The sequence below is a fragment of the Cyprinus carpio genome, chromosome B7 (genome assembly GCF_018340385.1).
Source record: "Cyprinus carpio isolate SPL01 chromosome B7, ASM1834038v1, whole genome shotgun sequence".
NCBI classification, from domain to species: domain Eukaryota; kingdom Metazoa; phylum Chordata; class Actinopteri; order Cypriniformes; family Cyprinidae; genus Cyprinus; species Cyprinus carpio.
In genome coordinates, this window is record NC_056603.1 from 36381798 (window position 1) to 36400758 (window position 18961).

General features: G+C 39.4%; 1 protein-coding gene across 2 annotated transcripts in view; it reads right to left on the reverse strand.

Annotated features, from left to right (window-relative positions):
• The window catches only part of piezo1 (piezo-type mechanosensitive ion channel component 1), a 100127-nt gene that overhangs the window by 62214 nt on the left and 18952 nt on the right, over positions 1–18961 (reverse strand). For both annotated transcript variants that reach the window (XM_042728472.1, XM_042728470.1), the window contains exon 2: positions 2609–2704. In XM_042728472.1, the coding sequence (XP_042584406.1) occupies positions 2609–2704 (96 nt within the window). The remainder of the gene's footprint in view (positions 1–2608; positions 2705–18961) is intronic.

Consider the following 18961-nt stretch of genomic DNA (forward strand, 5'->3'; position numbering starts at 1 on the left):
GGTAGTGCAAAATGCAGCGGCTAGAGTCCTTACTATGTTAAGAACATATGATCATATTACCCCAATTTTACATTCTCTGCACTGGCTACCTATTAAATTCCGTATCAGTTACAAAATATTACTACTTACTTTTAAGGCCCTAAATGGTCTCCTGCATTCCTAACTAGTCTTCTATCACGCTACAATCCATCAAGCTCCCTAAGGTCACAAAACTCTAGACTCTTGGTAATTCCTAGAATAGCCCACTAAAGCAGGTAGAGCTTTTTCATATTTGGCTCCCAAACTCTGGAATAGTCTTCCTGATAACGTTTGGGGTTCAGACACACTCTCTCTGTTTAAATCTAGATTAAAGACACATCTCTTTAGCTAAGCATTCACATAATGTATCTCATAACCTTGTACTTCAGTTACATCTGATCAAATGCACATTTTCATTCTTTGCTTCATTTTTTGCTTTGCTCACCTGAGAAGAGATGATGCCCACCCCCAGAGGACCTCAGATGATGCCAACCCTCAGACAACATACAAAACTACCAAATTTTGCGATAATGGACATCAACTTGAGATAGTCACCACTGATAAGCTATTACTAAATAATAGAATGTAGAATCTTTAATTTTCTGTAAAGCTGCTTTGCAATGATTTGCCTTGTGAAAAGCGCTATACAAATAAACTGAACTGAACTGAATTGAATTATGAGCACAACTGTATATGTGTGTTTATATATATATAATACAAGTATAAAGTATTATACAAGTATTGTGGGTTCTGGCTTTTTCTTTTAATTCTGCCCTCACAATGTGAAAAAGGCCTACAGACTAGAGTCCTGCACAGTTCCTGTTTGATAAACATGAAAATGTGCATCCGTCGTTTAAACAATACAAACTTCTGCCTACTTCATGTGAACAATCTATCCTGAAACTGTAGTGTATTCATGCCCACTGGTCCTCCTAGCAGCATGAAAAATACAACTTTTTTCTTAAATTGTAAGTAGATTATATAGAGAAAGCGAGCAAGGAGAGTGATCCCTTTATAATCAAGTGGTCATTCACTTCAGTTCCAGCCCAACTGGCTATGTAACAAAACACAATGATACAAATTGTGTTGTACATAGAAACCTCTTTAAACTTCAGACTACAGAGCCTGAACATAAATAAGCACTGGCCAGTTTGAAAGTTAAGGAGAAGAACCTTGGTGTGCAGGGTGAAAAAGACTTATATTTACTCTTCCAGATGCATGCAACTATCATGAATAGGAATATTAATGGATAGATCTCTAGCACAACTACCTGGTGCTAGAAGATGTGCAAAACTGGATTTATGACAGTGGTGATGAGGAACAATTATTCTGAGTACTGTTATAATGCCACTCCTCATGGTCACATACTTCAGTTACGTGTGTGGATGTGCTCACAGATAGTGGTTCTTTATACATCAAACCATCATTCACTTTTCAGCACCTTGTTAAGCCTAGTTATCAAACACATACTGCCAACACCATTGTTCCCAGCAGTCCTGCCTCTTAAACAGGAAGTGGCTATGATGATCACCTGCTATGAGCTCGAGAGCTCTGGACTGAAGCCCTAAGATAAATGGGCTGCCTTCCTGTCACTGATGTGCCTGCCTAAGCCACAAAGCTGGATCCAATCCTTGAACTCTATATACATTACATAGTAAGGTGCTTGGATGGGGGGAAAAAAACATGCAAACCACTTCTGAGAGCCAGAGAACCTTTTGTTTATTCTATCATTGTTTAGGCTTTATAGATCTCTGTGGTCCTGTGATGTCTAATACTACAGGAATCAATGGGTCGTGGTTTCTAATGGATTCCTCTATTATCAAGGTCAGTCAAGCTGTGGTTTGGCAAAACGACTGCTAGTCTTGAGTTCCAGACCCTACTAGACAAGGAGGGATAGTTTTAGATCGATAATATTGTTTATTGTATCATCACAGAAAATATGAATATAATAAAAATAAGTAACTTTGTATAATTATAAATAATAAATTAATAAATACATTTTATATTAAAAATATTTCTATTGGCCTACTTATCTTATGAAACAATTTAACAAAATATTAAATATAAATATATTTATTATAATTATTATGGTTGTAATTTTCAGGATATTTTTATTTCATTTTATATCTTTGTTTTCTGTTTCATTTGTCAAAAGTAAAACATCTAGTGCTGCTGTAAGTTGTAACTATGGTCACTCTGGGCATTTATAATTCAGCAACATCGATTGGATCAAAGCAATCTGGAGAGAAAATTGAGACTTTCTATAATTCTCCAGCTTAAGATGTTTCTCAAGAGCAACAGGCCCTCATGGGTCGTTTTTTATTGTTTCAGAAGAGATCCTGAAAATATCTCAAAATATACTCAGATTCACCAAGATACCGAAGTCTGGTCAGAGATCTCAATATGAACTCAAACATTACTTTCAAGATGAAATTAACTCTGCTAGCCTGTAATTTTTATCTGGGAATTCAACACCCCAGACCATATCACAAACAATTGTCCATTTAGCAATCGTCTTGTTTTGCAATCAGCTGTTATTCTGGTGAGGCAGAGTATTATGAAATTAGGAATCAGAGTGTGAGAAACTTACCTCGTAGTGTGTGTTTGTTGGGCCATTGAAACCACGGTAATAGCAGCAGGTACAGAAGGTAGACTAAAGACAGAGCGTTGTAGCGAAATATGCAGGCTGTGGAGAATAACAGAAAAAAAAAAAATTAGTTTGCACCGTCATATTAGACTGTCAACATTGCATTACATAAAGTAGGATTTAGCATATAAATATATATGATGGTCTAGATGGTGGTCACACTGGTTTCTAAGTACTCAAAATCTTAATTTAGACCCTGCAATCATCATGATATGACATGATGCTCTGTCATCTTTTATTATAAATTAAATGTATAATAATCCCAAAATGTAAAAGCATGCAATGTACTCCACTTTTCTGCAACACTGAAAACCTCTTTACTTAGAGGTCACACCATGGCATGTCAATCTTTTATTGGTCACTCATCTTCATGTGATGCAAATTCATACTGTTAGGGTTCTAGTTCACTAATCGTAAACTTCGGAAAAGAGCAAAATGCAAAACGTCTTCGGATGAGTTTACGTTTCTGGTCTCCAGAATTTGCATGCGTATCAGTGGAAGTCAATGTAACATAAAGTTAAGTGTGACACCTCTTTAGGCTGGTGTAAGCTGTGTGTTTTTTTAGTATGGTTATCAGCTGGACCACTAGGCAGTGGGGCTGAAGTTGATTAGTGCTGTCAAACAATTAATTGTGATTAATCGCATCCAAAATAAAAGTTTTTGTTTACATAACAAAAACTTGTTATGAAGGTGGCTCTCTCCACCTTCAATACCATGACTTAGGTGCCCTTGAGCAAGGCACCGAACCCCCAACTGCTCCCCGGGCGCCGCAGCATAAAATGGCTGCCCACTGCTCCGGGTGTGTGTTCACAGTGTGTGTGTGTGTTCACTGCTCTGTGTGTGTGCACTTCGGATGGGTTAAATGCAGAGCACGAATTCTGAGTATGGGTCACCATACTTGGCTGAATGTCACGTCACTTTCACTTTCACTAATATATGTGTACTGTGTATATATATATATATATATATATATATATATATATATATATATATATATATATATATATATATATATATATATATATATAATTATAATACAAACATTATATATTTTGAAAATGTTTACATGTATTTACATGTATATATTTATATTCTTATATTTTATATTATATATAAACATTTAATATATAAACATGACATTTTTCTTAAATATATACATGCATGTGTTTGTATTTATATACGTATACACATATATACAAATATACACAGTACACACACATATATTATGTAAAGAAAAAAAACTTTTATTTTGGATGCATTTAATCGTTTGACAGCACTAAAGTTGATCTGTTAAAGGGATAGTTCACCCCAAACTGAAAATTCTGCCAAAAACAGTTTCCAGTAGCCATTGACTGCCATAGTATTTTTTTTTTCTCCATGCTATGTAATGGCTACCAGCAAGTGTTTGGAACTTGAAGCTGAGTAAATGATGACCATTTTCATTTTAGGGTGAACTATCCCTAAGATCTTGGTTGACCTGGTTAGTGTTTGTGGACCACTTTGGCTATGGTCCAACCAGCAACAAACCAGCTTGTCCACCTTAAGCTGGCATGACCTGTTTTTCCAGCTCTTTAGTAACGTTTTTTCTACAAATTGCAATGGTTGTAGACAGCAAACTGCTAAGAAAACCAGTTGTCCAAGACAAAAGACAACAGAGACAAGGTCACCAGGTCACCTGACAAATTAACATCTCTTACTTTCTGTTGGCTTTGGCAGAGTAGTCCAGTTCCATATTTTTACATTCTTTGAAGGTAACTATTCCCAAAATCACTTTTTTTTTCAGTCTAAGCTGAATGGTGTGAAAATGTACCCTTGGTACAAGTCTTTGATAATGCTGATGATGCCCTTTTGAAACTTTGTGATTGCTACAGTATAATCAAGCTGCTCTAATCAAGCTGAGAGGTCCATGTGCAAAGCATTCTGGGACTAGTTTCCAACCCTTTGAGGGTTTGCCAAGGCATACAGGAGTTCCCTGCCTCCTGCTGCGACAAAAAAAAAAAAGGATACCTTTCCCTGACTCGCATTTTCCAAACCATCCCAACAACACCTCAGATTCTCCAAAACATGTTTACTGTTCCTCAATCTCTGATTCACGCACATACCTGAAGGCTTTGTTTGAAAAGTCTGTCCCTGGCTGGTAGCCATAAAGTTTCACAGGCCTGAAGGCTATGGTACTGTAACTACCATTACAACCCAGGAACAAAGACATACAATGTTCAGTATTCAGCTCATACTGCCTCTTGACCTCACCAGAAAAAACAGTCTATTGATAAAGGGGAAACTAAGATGGAAATCCTAGAGGTGAACACACAATGATAGCCCTTGGTGATATCAGAGTGTTCATAAATGGGACAGATTTTGGGTAGGATCTAGTTTTGATAAAAGTTAATAGTTAAAGAAGCTGCAGAGTTACGGTTCTGTGATTAAAGCATGATGGAGTCAACTGAGGCTCATCTGTGTTTTCACTGAACCAGCAGCATCTGTGATCTAATAGAAACACAGCAGGGGCTGGTAAAACAATAATAATATGTAAGCACTAGCGGCTTATAGCTTATTTTTCCAACTTCCCTGGTTTCACTAACCGCACATTTCAGCAGAAGTGTGTCGATAGAAAGATACGACTTCCTATTAGGAATCAGTTATTACAACTGTATTTACTTTTGATACTAATTGAATATGCTTAACACTGTGAAATGCATTTAGTGATCTCATACAGTCATACGTTTGGGAGATTTTCAAAGTTTCTTTTTTAGGTTAAACATATTTTATCATTTTGAATAAAAAATCTGGCAAGTTCTGCTTATATAATAAAAAAGTAAATTCTGCACAAATTAAATTTGATATAAAATTTATATGAAAAGTAGCCATGTGCGGTAATATTGAAAACTGAGAATGTGACGCATACTGATATTGAGTGATGTTGAGATGAAACTCAGCTTGCTCTTGTTGGCTCGTCTGCTCCTGATGCTTTTGTAGGCAGGTTTGGATTATTTTCATAAACACATTACCTACAATGGAGAGCAGGCTGATCCTTTGATAGTTTTTACATTCATGACTGTCACCCTTCTTGAAGATAGCAATGATTATAGCCTTTTTTCCAAGCTCATGGAATGCACTCAGATTTCCAGTTGAGTCGAATTAGTGAGTGAAGATGGCTGATCAGAACGTCTCCACCTGCTTTGACCACCTCAGAAGTCACTTGATCCCATCCGGGTGCTTTTCTGTCCTTCAACGATCGGACAGCGAACTTGATCTCATCAATTGATGGCTCTTCGTCAAGCATGGGAGTTGACGGGGGGGTCAAGGAGGAGTTGGAAATGCTTCCCCCAACATTGTAGTCGTTCATCTGCAGACTTCACAAAAGTTCCATCCGCCTTCTTTATGTTGTCATTGGTTGACTTGCTTCATCCACTCAGTCTCCTCAGGATCCTTATAGAGGGCCTTATACTCATTCCGAGGTGTTGCATCTTCCAGTTTGGCTGCCACGATGTTCCAGTAGGCCTCTCTTTTGGATTTTGTCCTTTGCCTGACTTTGCGATTCAGTTGTCGATGACGGTTAAACTAAACGTGCTTCATCCTCTTATGCTCCTGATCAAGACACTCGTCCGAAATCCAAGTTTGCATTTTTTGGCGAGCAGGTGAACATAGTGGAGTGGCACAGTCGATGATGGCTGTAGTGATTTGAGTTTCTTCCTAGTCTACATTATCCATATTCGCAAGCACTGCAAATTTGTTCGCAAGGGCAATCTGGAATTGCGCTTTGATTCCAGGGTTTGGGTGGCAATGGCGCCTTTTTCATGACCCATTGCAATCGCAGTTGAACCTTAGCACGGACGAGGTAATGTCAGAACCACAATTGATCAGGAAGTAGTCGAGGATGGCTGATTCATTGCCCGCTGGGTTCCTCTACATAAGTTGATGGCTAGAGGGATGTTGGAAGATGCTAGTACCAATGACAAACTTGTTGGTCGCGGCAAATGATAAAAGGCGCAATCTGTCGTCATTTATTTTGCCAACACCAAACTTGCCCATTGTCTCTTTCCAGCCATCCCGAATGTTGCTGATGTGCACGTTAAAGTCACCTACAAGAATAGTCAACTCAGTCCTCTGGATCAAGTCCAGAGTGCATTGTAATTGGTCGTAGAAGTTGTCTTTGACCTCATCTGGGCTTGTTTCGGTTGGGGCGTAAACAGCTAAAAGGTGTACTTGGATGGTGCCATGAAGGTTTAATACAGCAAGGCGGTTCGATATCGGCTGGAAGGCCAATACACTTCTTGTTGCCCAGTCATCCACCAGAAAGTGGCCAATCACAACACACTGGATAGCTGGCCAATCAGAGCACACCTCGCTTTTAAGACCGATAAGCTTTGTAAAAAACGACGCATTTCAGAAAGCCGGGGCATAGAGGAGAAACAATAATGTACAGTGTGTGGAAAATAATGTGTTTTTTTAACCTTAAACCACATAAATACATTTCATTATGCCAAATGCACAAAATAATGTTCTTTTTAGCAACGTCATATGACCCCTTTAAAGGGCGGAAGACCGATACCTTGTTTCATGTGGTGCATTCAGAGAATTACCGCTGAATTACCGCTGGGTGTGAGTTGCGCTCAAAAAAAAAAAAAAAAAGAACTCTAACCACATGATCTGCAAGCAAATTACTGACAATACATTTTAAACAAATGCAAAGTTTGTGTATTTTTGCTTATCCTGTGGTTAAAACAACTGATCTGTCCAACACTGAACTCACGAGACATCAATGTCTGAATCGGTTTATAATACATCATTCACTCAGAACATCTCAGAAATGACATAAGTGTGTTGACCGCATTTAGCAAGAGTGGTTAGTAAGATTTAGCCTTAATAATCCACAGTATTTTCATGTTATTTTATATGACAATGTAGGCCTACATAGTATATAACCTATAAAATCATTTAGTTTAGACTGGAGGTGAAACAAGACCAAAGCACAAAGCAAGCTGTTGTTATCTAGCTGCTAATTTGATTAAATCTTATATGGTAGAAAATAAGATTAGTTAAATACAATTTTAATGCTACTTTTTAAAATGCTACTGTATAATATTTTTATAATTATATACCAAAATAACTATCAGGTCAAGCAAAGAAGGATCTTATCCTACAAAGCTATAAAGGCGAATGGAAAAATCACAGCTTTTTTTTGCAAAAAAGGCAAGAAAGGATGACAGTGACAGTAATTTGGAAGAGGTTGTAAAACTGAATAATTCTCAGCCACAGTCTGGAAGAAAATGAGGGGCCAAAATACAATAAAATAAAATAAAATAAAAGTATGAGCAACCAATTTACCCCCCACCCCCAACCAATATGACCCTTATGATTAGTCTTTTTTTGGCCCAATTAAGTACATTTATTGCATTTCTAGTGGTACTGTTTATTACACATTTCTGTATTCCAAAACTTTATTATGTTGAAACCCCATCCAGAATTTCCCGCTGCTTTTCTTTTGCATATTAGATGTGTAATCTCAATCTTTTTCTCTCTCTGTTTGCATTTGGCTGCCACGACTTTCACCCTTTCACAGACTTAAAGTTTTTCCATTGCTTACTCTAATCTCAGATACGCATTCATCCAGCTGTCACAGTAAAGGATACACTGTAATTTTCCACCTATTGAAATAAATTAAAGATGACTAGTGCAGACTAGCAGAGTTTCAAAAACAGAAATAAACAAAACACAAACTAAAACACTAATTTTATATATAAAAAAATACAGCGTAAGTTTGTATCGACATGAAAGGGCCTCAGAAAATGTCCACGGATCCCCAAATTATTATAAAACACTAAAAATCATGATTTACAATATGTGAATTGACACCTCATTCACGCATCTTAATTTGTCCCATCAACAACAGTAGTTATTTTTACATACAGTTCTTAAAACATCTGTTCATTTAAAACAAAACACACACACACACAACATGAGGGGCCTTTGTACATTGTCTTGGATAATGTGGGCCGATGGAGTCAAACTATGTAAAGAAGCTGTAACAAAAACTCCATAAAGTCTCCTGAGTTATGAAAGACAGAGCAACGTCTGAGCAATAAAATTTTCCTCTAAGATGGTATATTCATATGAGATGGCCGGGCTGTACTGGGATCCATGTGTTTACAGTTACACCTCTGAGCGTCTCTGCTGTCCTGCACTGAACTGCTTCATGATATTGTATGGCTGCAGGAAATTATGGTAATTTGGGACCTGGAAAAACCAACAGCCACGCCACAGGACTGGGATCACGACATACCTGCTTTACAAAACACGCATGCCACAGTTAAAAAAAAAGTCTCTAGGTATTAGGGCAGACATACTGCCCTAGTGAGGCCCGGTCTACTGAACAACCATCTAACTCATAAACCTTCAGTTCATTATGTTCAGTTCAGTCGTCATATTGAAAAAGCATTATTTTTGTGGTTTCATATTCACAGACACTAGTCCACATCAGATTTGATTTGGTAAACAGCCACTTTTGATTCATCCAAATTTTGCTAAATTCCATGACATTCTGTGTAAATTCCATTTTTTTCATGATACCATGACTCGCTTCACGTTTTCCACATCACAAAAATCATAAAGCTATAGTTTTTTTTCCATGTATTATTTGATGTATTTTATGATTTAAAGAGGTCATATAATCCAATAAAGTTTTCCTTTTTCTTTGAAGTGTTACAAGCTGTTCGTGCATAGATAAGATCCCTAAAGTTCCCTAAAATCCCTAAAGTCTCGAACCCAGAGAGATATTCTATTTAAAAGTTAAGACTTGTCCACGCCCTCCTAAATCGCCTCGTTTAAACACGACATGTCTACGTCACTGTGTGGGGCGATTTGCATAACACAGCCCAAATGTTTACACAAAGAAAGAAGGCATAACTTTTATTCTCGCTGTAGTATTGTTGCTGCCCTTGCCATGTTGTGGAGACGCTGTGTGTTTTGTTGTGAAAGCAAAACTACTTTGTTTGGCCTTCCAAAAGAGGACACAACTAGAGATCAGCGGTTATGTTGTATTTACAACACTGTTTCAGAGCAATTCAACCCAAATATTTGAGTGTGTGCAGCACATTTTATGGAGGACTGTTTCCTGGGAGAGTAGCCTACAATGCCGGCTGTGGCACAAAGGCTGTTTCTATAAAGTGGGGCAATTCCAACATTGCGAGGACAGTCTGGCGCTTCTGACTCACAGCCTGTAAGTATGTTTTCATATTTAAAGAATTTGCCACTGACTATTCAAACGCGAGTTTTGAGCAGTGTCGAGTACTGCTTGTTGTTTGTCCTTTCTCAGATCACAAATGCAGACATGGTTTTATGTTTATGCGGTACGATATGCAACACAATGCGTAAAAAGACAGTACAAGTCATTATAATCAGTAATTATGTCCCCACTGGATGCAACAAATGCCTCATTTGTAATGGGTTTTATTGGTTTTGTCTCGTCACGCTGGGACACAGTATCAAAGTATGGTATGGGGTGGGGTGTAACATTTCCGTCACACGCTTGAGGTATTTGGCCAATCACAACACACTGGATAGCTGGCCAATCAGAGCAAAACTCACTTTTCAAAACGATGAGTTTTGTAAAAATCTACACGTTTCAGAAAGTCGGGGCATAGAGGAGCAACAATAATGTACAGTATGTGGAAAATAATGTGTTTTTTTTATCTTAAACCACATAAACACATAGTATTACACCAAATATTTAAAATAATGTTCTTTTTAGCAACGTCATATGACCCCTTCAAAATTCCTTCTAATTTTAATTGCCCATTGGTAACTTAAAGCTGTGAAGACATTTTGATTTGCTTTATCCAGAATTTTTTTCTTAAAAAATAAAAGACAAGCAACAATATAACTAATGGCATGCATGCATTCCCTCCCCCCAAACTTCCCAAACAAGGATATTCAGTCGTCCATACCAATGACCTGATGAAACGCGTGAGATCATGTTATCCACTCATGACTGAACACATGGCCAGAACTGAAGACACATTAAGTCTCCTGACCCCCTAGGTCACATGTCTGTCTGCACTGTTGACAGTATACAGGGACATGAACTACTTATCTCTTTCACAGACAATCTTCATTGCTGTCACACTGAGGTCTTCCAATTCCTTCAAAGTGTTTATGGACCAGGTCCCCTAAATGTCAACTTCTTGGTACCATGCAGTATGATCCTATTCTGACTCCGAGATAAGACTAAGAGTTTTACTGCCATGCCTATGAGAAACACCCCCTCTGCATGTGAATTAAGCAACAGTGCTGAATGGTCTCTCTGGAACCGCTCACACACTTGGCAGTCATGCCAAATATAGTTTCTAACTGCACCATTCTTCTACAGCCTACATTATGATAAGTCTACATTAGATTACGATAAGTTCACAAAACAACCTGCGCTGAAATCCAACTAACAAACTGTTATGATTAGATTGAAATGTTTTTATTAAATTTAAACATATAAATCACAATATAAACAAAAATAAAGTTGCCTGTTTGTAACACTGGCATTATTCTGAAGGACATGCAGAGCTGTAGGTGCTACACATAGCAGTATACTGGTGCTTCCTCCTTGTACTTCACCATGACTAGGCAGATCACGTTTCTGATCCTCAAATACTCTGGTTATGTTGGACATGAAACATTAATGGGCATGTTATACCTTAATCTATGGCCTAGTTTACACTGTCAGTTAAATGTGAGCCAATTCGATTTAATGTGAGTGGATTTTTTGTTCATATGTGACACAGATCAGATGTGTTCTATGACCATGTAAACAGGGAAAAAAATCATGCATTTAGATATTTCAAGATCGGTGGCAGGCCTTATTCATGTGTGTAAATGAATCAGATATAAATCAGGTATGTGCCAATGCGACTGTCATGTAAACAGGCAGATCAGATTTTCTGCAGCATTGCATTCTGTACATCATTAAAACCGTAACAATTTGGTACTTCTTTGCGGTTTAATGATGTCATATTATTCTCAGGAGAAAGCATGTGTGGAGACAACAGTGCAGGAGAACTTTGCATGTGTATAAAAGTGTGTGTGTGTATATACATGTCTAAACATATATCGCAGAGCTATAACATCAAGCATATTTCACGTTCGTCCATCTTTGTCCCCTCTAATCTCTTCGTCCCCTTTTAAGCATGCACAAAGTTTCAGACGGTATGGCAAGTGTAATCACATGAATTGGATATGGGTCACAATTGAAAGAATGTGTAAACTGACAGTAAAAAAAAAAAAAAAAAAAAAAAAAAATCGAATATAGGCTACAAATCAGATTTGTTTGTAAACGAGGCTTATGTGAATTCTAAATGTTGAAGAAGTTTCACATTTTCTCTCCTTTTCTTCGATGAAATCACAAAAAAATTTCATACTAGAAACCAGAACTGACATGCTTACTATGGTAGCAATAAGAAGGAAAGTTTTAAGCAAAACATTAGTAGGTGTGACCGCCCCTTAAGGGTACAGCTGAGTTGGTTAAATAACAGACGTCTTCAATTCTCGGCTGTGAAACATATCAGAAATGTTGGTTATTATGACAATCTCAGCAAATTATGTTTGTCAGTGTACCACAAAGCCACAATCAACCTTTGTGGAAACGTTGTTATTCGACAAACTGAGAACAAGTGTGTCACAGTGGTTTGAGGTTTAGGCACAGCTGTTTCAATAACTGGTGAATCCAAACAGATCCGCTTCAGCTGGGAATGAACCTCCAGCTTGAGTCCAATCATAGTCCTTTCCCACCACAGATGAATCCAATACACATAAGGATCTTTCTAATATCAACACCAAATAACCTGTTTTTTCCTTCCATCACACTATACTAGAGTTTGCATCACCATCAAGAGGAGGTCATGTTCACACATGAATGGTTCATTAAAGAGTATTTGCTAGACTATGTGCGTAATGGGAAACTAATATCAGATACGCTAATGCACGCAGCATATGAAAAGTTCAAAATCTCTCTCTGGTTTTCACTGGACTCTTTGTAAACCTTTTTTTTTTCTCCCTGAGCACAAAGCTGTCTGATCAGATCAGCCTTACACTACCAGCCAATTTCATATAAACACAGCACACATGTGTTTCCTGCCCTTATGACAACCACATGAGAGGCTGTTACAAATGATGGGGGCCCTTTAGCCCACAAAATGGAAAAAAGAAACAAGGAAAAATAGAGGAGACAAAGCCAGCTGTAAGATGCTCTTAATACAAGAAGTTTGAAAACATGTGGATATGGGCGGTTCTTTATAGTAACTAGAGCTGCAACAGCTGGATGGACCACTGACCTCACTCTGTCTGTATGGATGTGTATGTGTGTGTGAAAGAGAGAGGAATATGTATACACATCTTAATAATAAGTAAATTACTTATCTACAAATTTCATTTATTATTAATGAATATCATTAAGTTTTGGGGGGTTGTGACATTTTACAACCTGAAGGTAAATAAACAGGTAGACAGACAAACAGAAAATTATTTTTTAAAAGGGCATATAAAAAAAAAAAAGTGAAAAAAAAAAATTTTGCACACAACTTCATAAACGTCAAACTTTTTTTAAGCATTGTTGTTTAAGTAAATAAAATGATTGATTGATTTTTAAATAAAAGTTATTTTTGGTTTCAGTTTTCAGCTAAATGAAAACTGTATTTCAGTTTCAGTGAAAAATGAATGCATCTCACTAGGTACTGTATGTTTGTTGCGTTAAACCTGAATAAATCTGCTCTGAATCTGATTTCAGATTCTTAAATTTCTGTTTATATGAACCCTACACATTGCAATCCAATTTACATATTCATTTACATGTGCATTACTTGTATTCCAAACAAAACTTCAGCGTGCACTATGCAGGCATGTCATCAGAGCTACCTTGGGTATAATTGTCATGTTTGCCTTGTTTACATACCTAAGAAAAATGTAAGTAAGTAAGTAATGTTTATTTCTATAGCACCTTTCAAGAGCAACTGTCACAAAGTGCTTTACATCAAAATTGTAAACAAAAAGATTAAAAATAGACATGACAATTAAAAAACAGATTGGACAAAAGCAAGTTTGGACATGACAATTAAAAGAACAGATTAGACAAAAGCAAGTTTAAACAAGTGCATTTTCAGCTGTTTTTAAAAATGTCTACAGAGTCCACAGATCTCAGTTTCAGAGGAAGAGCATTCCACAGCTTGGAAGCAACTACTTCAAAGGCACAGTCTCCTTTTATTCTCAATCTAGAACGTGGAACAACTAGAAGAATCTGATTTGAGGATCTCAGATTCCTACAGGAGTTTTAGGATTGCAACATCTCTTTTTTATACACAGGGGCTTAACCATGCAATGCTCTAAACACTATCACAAGAATTTTTAAATTAATTCTAAATTTGACAGGGAGCCAATGTAAATCAATTAAAATTGGAGTTATTTGAGATCTCTTTGATGACTTGGTTAAAAGCTTATCAACAGCATTTTGAACCACTTGTAAACGTTTCAGGGATGAACTATTAAGACAAGTAAAAAGAGAGTTACAATAATCAATGCAGTAGGAAATAAACTAATGTATTATCATTTCCATCTCCGCTGTGAACACAACTGGCCTCAATTTTGTGATGTTTCTCAACTGATAAAAACAATTATGAACCAAATAATTCACATGTTGATCAAGACTGAAGGCTTGTCCCATATGAACACCTAAATTACTAAGGGTAGATTTAACAGAATGTGATAAAGGACCAAGACTTTCCATCACTTTTGGGAGAACACCAGCAGGAGCCGAGATAAGTACTTCTGTTTTTTCAGGATTTAACTGTAAGTAATTATTTGCCATCCAGACTTTAATAGAGTTTATACAATTTAAAGGAGTAGACAATTTTGTAATTTCATGAATCTTAAAAGAAATATATAGTTGAATTTCATCTGCATAGCAATGATAGCGAATGCCTTCAAAATTACTTATCAGTTTCCCTAGAGGCAGCAAATACAAAGCAAAAAGCAATGGGGCCAAAACGGAACCCTGGGGAACACCACAGGACACCGGAATGAGGAATAATTTTGAACTCTTACTGAGAAAGACCTGTCTGATAAGTATGATGAGAACCAATTCAAGGCTGTTCCAGAGATACCAACCTGCTGTCTAAGCCGTCTCAACTAATATACAGTGATCAACTGTATCAAAAGCAGTAGTAAGATCCAATAAAACCAGTACAGAGCATTCTCCTGCATCTGTCAGGGTTTTGCACTGTCACTGGTTTTGTGTCTTGTTTCTTGTTTATGTCTTGTGTCAGCACATGGCCTTGTTAATTGTTGTCTCGGCCATGTGCTCCCTTAGTCCCTCCTCCTTGTTTCATTTCTACGTTTGTATTTCTGTGGAGCTTTGTGTCTAGTCTTGTATTAGAGTTCCTGACCTGTTCCTGTGTGTCCTGCCCTGGGTCTACCTGCCTGGCTCTTGGTCTGCTTCTGAGTCGGCTGTCACCTAATGTTTGAGCTCTGCTCTATAATGCCTTGTGTGGTCTTCTCCATCTGCCTGGTCTTGCCGCCCCCTCTGTTGCCAATGTATTCTGCAAGTTTCTTGAAGCTGACCCAGTGGCCTTCCCTAGCTGTTCCTGTTTATTGTGTTCCAGTTGTGGTATTTGTGCTCTTCACTACCCTCTTGTATCAGTCTGTTTTGTCAATAAACCATTGTTACTCACTCTGCAACTGGGTCCTCCTTTCTAGATCCCTGACATTACGAACCAGCCAAAGTCAGGACCCAGCAGTTGAGCATCACTACTCCAGTTTTTTTTTTTCATTTTATCTAGTGAATTTTTTTGCCCTGAATGTTAATCATGTCTTGTTAGTTTCAGATACCCCTGAGTTGACTGATTGCTGCAGCTATCCCTGATCTAGTCAAGTTCAATTTCTGAATCTGTCAAGTCAGTTTCAAACTCTGCTGGGATTGCTGTAGTCATCTTTGCTTCAAATCATTCCAGTCAGCATTAAAGTTTTCCAAGCCGCTCCAGTGTCGGCTCCAGCCCCAGAGCTCGCTCCAGTGTCGGCTCCAGCCCCAGAGCTCGCTCCAGTGTCGGCTCCAGCCCCAGAGCTCGCTCCGGTGTCGGCTCCAGCCCCAGAGCTCGCTCCAGTGTCGGCTCCAGCCCCAGAGCTCGCTCCAGTGTCGGCTCCAGCCCCGGAGCTCGCTCCAGTGTCGGCTCCAGCCCCGGAGGGCTTCAAGAATCAGTTCCTGCAGCCCCGGAGGATGTTCAAGAGTCAGTTCCTGAGTCTCTTCCTGTGGCCCAGGGGGCTGTTTCAATAGCCCCCACAGTCTTTCCCCAGTCAATTTTGGAACCTAGTCCAGAGGTGTTTAGTTCGGTGGCCTTGTCAGAACCTCAAGTCATAGTTACAAGGGTATTCTACCAAACCTCCCGGCCTTTTTGACTGTTACAGAAGTTGTACCAGAGACTGTTCTAGCCTTTCAAATGTCATCAGAAGTCAATCTTGTCACCATGTCCACTGAAGTTTCTCCTGTCATGTCCACAGATGCTGTCTAGTCCCCAGAGATCACTCCTGTCATGTCCACGGAAGATGTTGTCAAGCATCCAGTGTTCACTCCTGTCATGTCCACGGAAGATGTTGTCAAGTCATGCCTTCAGAGGTTGTCCCTACCCATCATGTCTGGGCCATACAAAGTGTTCCTGCCTGTCCTGTCACTCCTATAGAGGTCGTTCCTGCCAGTTGGGTCATGGCCATAGGTGTTCCTACCGTCAAGTTATGGGCATATAAAATGTTCCTGTCTGTCCTGTTATGTCCTCGAAGATTGTCCTTGCCAGTTGGGTCATGGCCATAGAGATTGTTCCTGTCTTGTCAAGTCCTTAAGTATTGTTCCTACGGTCACATCTGGGCCATACAAAGTGTTTCCTGCCTGTCCTGTTAGGCCTACAGAGGATGTTCCTGCCAGTTGGGTCATGGCCAAGAGGGTGTTCCTGCCTGTCAAGTTATGGCCATATAAAATGTTCCTGTCTGTCCTGTTATGTCCTTGAGGCCGAGGCCTGCCAGTTGGGCCATGGAGATGCGTTCCTGTTTGTCTTGTCAAGCCCATAGAGGTTGTTCCTGCTAGTCTAGGTACAGTCACTGAGATCATACCAGACCAGTTATTTGCTGCTTCTGACGAGTCCCTCAGAGGACATTCCTGCTAGAGGTTGCGCCCACTGAGATCATACCAGACCAGCTATTTGCTGCTTCTGACGAGTCCCTCGGAGGATGTTCCTGCTAGAGGTTGTGCCCACTGAGATCATACCAGGCCAGCTATCTGCTGCTTCTGACGAGTCCCTCGGAGGATGTTCCTACTAGTTATCAGCCACCTGAAGAGGCTATCCTGTCTGTTTTGTCCCATCCTTGAACATTGTTCCTGTTTGTCTTGTCAAGCCCACGGAGGTGGTTCCTGCTAGAAGTTGTGCTCCCTGAGATCATACTGGATCAGCTAACTGCTGCTTCTGACGAGTCCCTCAGAGGATGTTCCTGCCTAGAAGTTGCACCCCTGAGATCATACCGGATCAGCCATCTGCTGCTTCTGACGAGTCCCTCAGAGGATGTTCCTGCCTAGAAGTTGCACCACTGAGATCATACCAGACCAGCTATCTGCTGCTTCTAACGAGTCCCTCAGAGTGATCCAGCTAGTCATGTTCCACCTGTGGAGGCTATCCCCTAGTATACGATCCTGTCATGACCTCTGAAGATGTTCCTGAACAGTCTGCTCAACCACAGTGCTACCGCTTGACGCTGACTTTCACACCCCCCACTCCCCCCGCTACCTGCACTTTCTACTCTTGCAACTATTGTCTAGTCAGAGTGGACGCCAGGAGGCGTCCATTGGGAGGGGGGTAGTGTCAGGGTTTTGCACTGTCACTGGTTTTGTGTCTTGTTTCTTGTTTATGTCTTGTGTCAGCACATGGCCTTGTTAATTGTTGTCTCGGCCATGTGCTCCCTTAGTCCCTCCTCCTTGTTTCATTTCTACGTCACCCTCTTGTTAGCCTTGTTTGTCTAATTGTGCTCACCTGTTCCTCATGTGTGTTCCCCCTATTTATAGTGATCCTTACCCCTTTGTGTTTGCTGGTTCGTGGTCATTTTCACCCCCTCTGTCACTGTCTTTGTAGCTGTCTGTGGATGTGGCTTTATATGTTCCTTTGTCTCCCTGTCTGGTTGGTCTTGTGCCCTTGTTTTGTCTAGTCCTTGTTGTTTCATGTTCTTGTCTTGCTCCTTAGGTTGGTAATCTGTTTGTTCTTGGTTTTATTTTACTTGTAATTTAGTTTTTCTAGTCTTGATTCTTGGTTTTGTTTGATATTCTTGAAGTTGGTTAAATTGGTAATTATTTCTTATTTTGTTACTTTACTCTTTATTAGTTCATTGGTTTTATATTTTCCCTTATCTAGAGTTTAATTTGTGTTTCCTGTGGAGCTTTGCAAATAGTCTTGTATTAGAGTTCCTGACCTGTTCCTGTGTGTCCTGGCCCTGGGTCTACCTGCCTGGCTCTTGGTCTGCTTCTGAGTCGGCTGTCACCTAATGTTTGAGCTCTGCTCTATAATGCCTTGTGTGGTCTTCTCCATCTGCCTGGTCTTGCCGCCCCCTCTGTTGCCAATGTATTCTGCAAGTTTCTTGAAGCTGACCCAGTGGCCTTCCCTAGCTGTTCCTGTTTATTGTGTTCCAGTTGTGGTATTTGTGCTCTTCACTACCCTCTTGTATCAGTCTGTTTTGTCAATAAACCATTGTTACTCACTCTGCAACTGGGTCCTCCTTCCTAGATCCCTGACAGATTCATTTTTGTTTTTTTATTTGTTCACTACCTTTTTGAAGAGCAGTTTCAGTTGAGTGCATACAACGAAAGCCATATTGGAATTTATCAAACACATTATAACCATCTAAAACAGCTGAGAGATGATTTACAACAACTTTTTCCAGGACCTTAGCCAAAAAAGGTAACTTAGAAATAGGTCAGGGCTCCAAACTGCGACTAAAACAGTCGCATTTGCGACCATAAATATTAATTTGCGAGTGACTTTTTTTGCTGAGGTCGCCACTGGTGACTACCCGCCGAAAGCTCCTCAGGATTTAACCGCTAAAAAAGTTTTCTCAGGCGGATGATTTGGTTCATTCTAGCAGCGCCCCGTCTGTGATAAAACGAACTCGGGCCGAAGGTTAATACACACAACTACACCGAGTGTGGACCTTCCGCGTGTACAGCAGCTTTCAGCCGAGATCGGCCCATAGAGAAAAAGCCGTCTGTCAGCCAGAAGTGTTTTGTAGAGTCGG